Raw genomic sequence first — 1,934 nt, 5'->3', positions numbered from 1 at the left:
TATCCCAATTGCCTAAACAGACTAATCCCAAGGCCTCAGCAAAGCCACGGTCAAAATCAACAAAGCGTGGTGGTGGTGCAGCAAAGGGCAGTTCACAGGAGTCTCATGAGCCCAGCTCGGCACCCCCAGGCTTCAGGACTCGTGGTGGCCGCGTCACAAAGCCCACAAAAAAACTGAATACGCCAAAAGTCTCGCAGTAGCAGATAGTATATTTCATCAACTTCTTATATAATAATATCTACTCTACGTGGTGTTGTAGCCTCACTGTTGGTGAGGTGGTAAAGTTGGTGGGGTGGCCCACCTGGTGACCCGGCCCACCCGGTGTCCGTGCACGGTAATTTCTGTCTTATATGCTTGTTTTAATAGGGCAAAACAGCCCACATCAAGTGGCTGTAGGATATGGGAGGTGTGAGGAGGCATACAGAGAGTAATAATTTTGTTCTCCTCACACAGATCCTGGAAGGCAAGCGACTTGTGGCTCTCATGGCCATCAATAATCAGCAGCCGGTGGCTACCCACTGTCTGGGCTGTTGTATGCTGGATGAAGTGCTTCAGCCACTCTAGGCCCAGTTCATTTGTTGTCCAGCCATTCTTGCTAACACCAATACGCCAATCCTTTAGGTTGTGATACTAGGCTTAGTTGTAGTTCTTTGCTTTGAAGATAATAAAGGGCAGGATAACCCACCCTATAGCATTGATTGTGGCAATCAACATTGCCCATTCATGGTTGCTAGGCTAGACTCTAAGTGGCTTAAGACGCCTCTTAGACGCTGTCACTACCTTGACAGACCCTCCAACACCTATCTGGAAGCTAGTCTTGTTAAAGTTGTAGGTATCTTAGTCCTGGATGCCATATTTGGCTTTGACGTTGCGCACAAGGTTGAACCAGGGGCTGATGATAGCTAGATCACTGCACAAGACTCTCTGGTGATCGCGCTGTCTGGTTACCTGAGACTTAATCTCAGGCTTCTAGTTTACAAGGTGCCTGGCCCATTTTTCTCCAACCTTACTACCACCATGGGCAGCTAGTAGTTGATTGGCCATTTCACGTACGTAGCTTAGCGTAGGGGCAAAGCCTCGCGCGTTAAGCTTCCTTATGTATTGTATAACCACCTCCTCTTCAGGCTTAGTAAGCCTTGATCTGCTGTGGTGGGAATTGCGTTGTGAGGTGGTTTTAGCGCGTTAGTCTTAGAGGGTTGATTAAGGAACGTTATAGATAGCAGCAGCGCGCTGTTGGCTTATTGACGCGTTGGATTTCATAGCTTAGATAGCAAGGATTATCCTACCCTCATGAGGAAGTAATCTAAGATCAGGTTGTTGAGATATTAGATGAGAGGTGGAATGAGGTGTGATCTTGGCAAAGGTGGCCGGCTCAATTGCCTGGCCGACTCAATGGCCGATTACGTTAATTTACATGTCATTTTCCTGTTAGGTCGGTATCTGCTTGTTGAGGCTCTGCCCTAGGCTCATCTCATAGTAGACACCACGCTTTGCCAGCAAGTATTTGTGTGTGCCGCTTTCGACAATCATCCCTCTCGCAAATACGATGATGCAGTTAGCGTCTTTAATAGTGCTCAGACGATGGGCAGCTGCGATGGTGGTGCGACCTAGACTGGCGGATGGGTACCATGTACCTAGGGTAGGGTATAGGTAGGGTATAGGTCGCACGGACGTAGGTATAGGTAGGGTAGGGTCGCACGGACCATAGGTATAGGTAGGGTAGGGTTGCACGGATCATAGGTAGGGTAGGGTAGCACGTGACTGGGTATAGGTATAGGTAGGGTAGCACGTGCTAGGTATAGGTTTGGTTTGGGTATATTACTAACCTAGTTTGTATACAACTAACCCTAGGTTGTACTAGTAGATTCTTTCGCATACACAATACTTAGAAGAAAAAGCATCTATAATTTATTATCACAGTCTATTATCACATA

The 1,934-nt window shown here is 47.4% G+C and overlaps 2 protein-coding genes across 2 annotated transcripts; both read left to right on the top strand.

Annotated features, from left to right (window-relative positions):
* Positions 1-20: 20 nt before the first annotated feature.
* M421DRAFT_1162 (uncharacterized protein) lies at positions 21-200 on the top strand (the record flags this gene model as incomplete). The annotated part of the gene is made up of 1 exon (XM_033587252.1): positions 21-200. A coding segment is annotated over one exon (180 nt), but the record flags the coding sequence as incomplete, so codon positions are not given.
* Positions 201-300: 100 nt separating this feature from the next.
* Positions 301-989, top strand: M421DRAFT_398885 (uncharacterized protein). The gene is made up of 2 exons (XM_033590166.1): positions 301-832; positions 907-989. Exon 1 carries the CDS (start codon positions 400-402, stop codon positions 562-564), a length of 165 nt encoding a protein of 54 aa, XP_033452774.1. The 5' UTR covers positions 301-399; the 3' UTR covers positions 565-832; positions 907-989.
* The last annotated feature ends 945 nt before the right edge of the window (positions 990-1,934 follow it).

This window comes from Didymella exigua (genome assembly GCF_010094145.1).
Source record: "Didymella exigua CBS 183.55 unplaced genomic scaffold M421scaffold_3, whole genome shotgun sequence".
NCBI lineage: Eukaryota > Fungi > Ascomycota > Dothideomycetes > Pleosporales > Didymellaceae > Didymella > Didymella exigua.
Note: the sequence above shows the minus strand (reverse complement) of the source record. Positions and strands in the feature narration are given on the sequence as shown.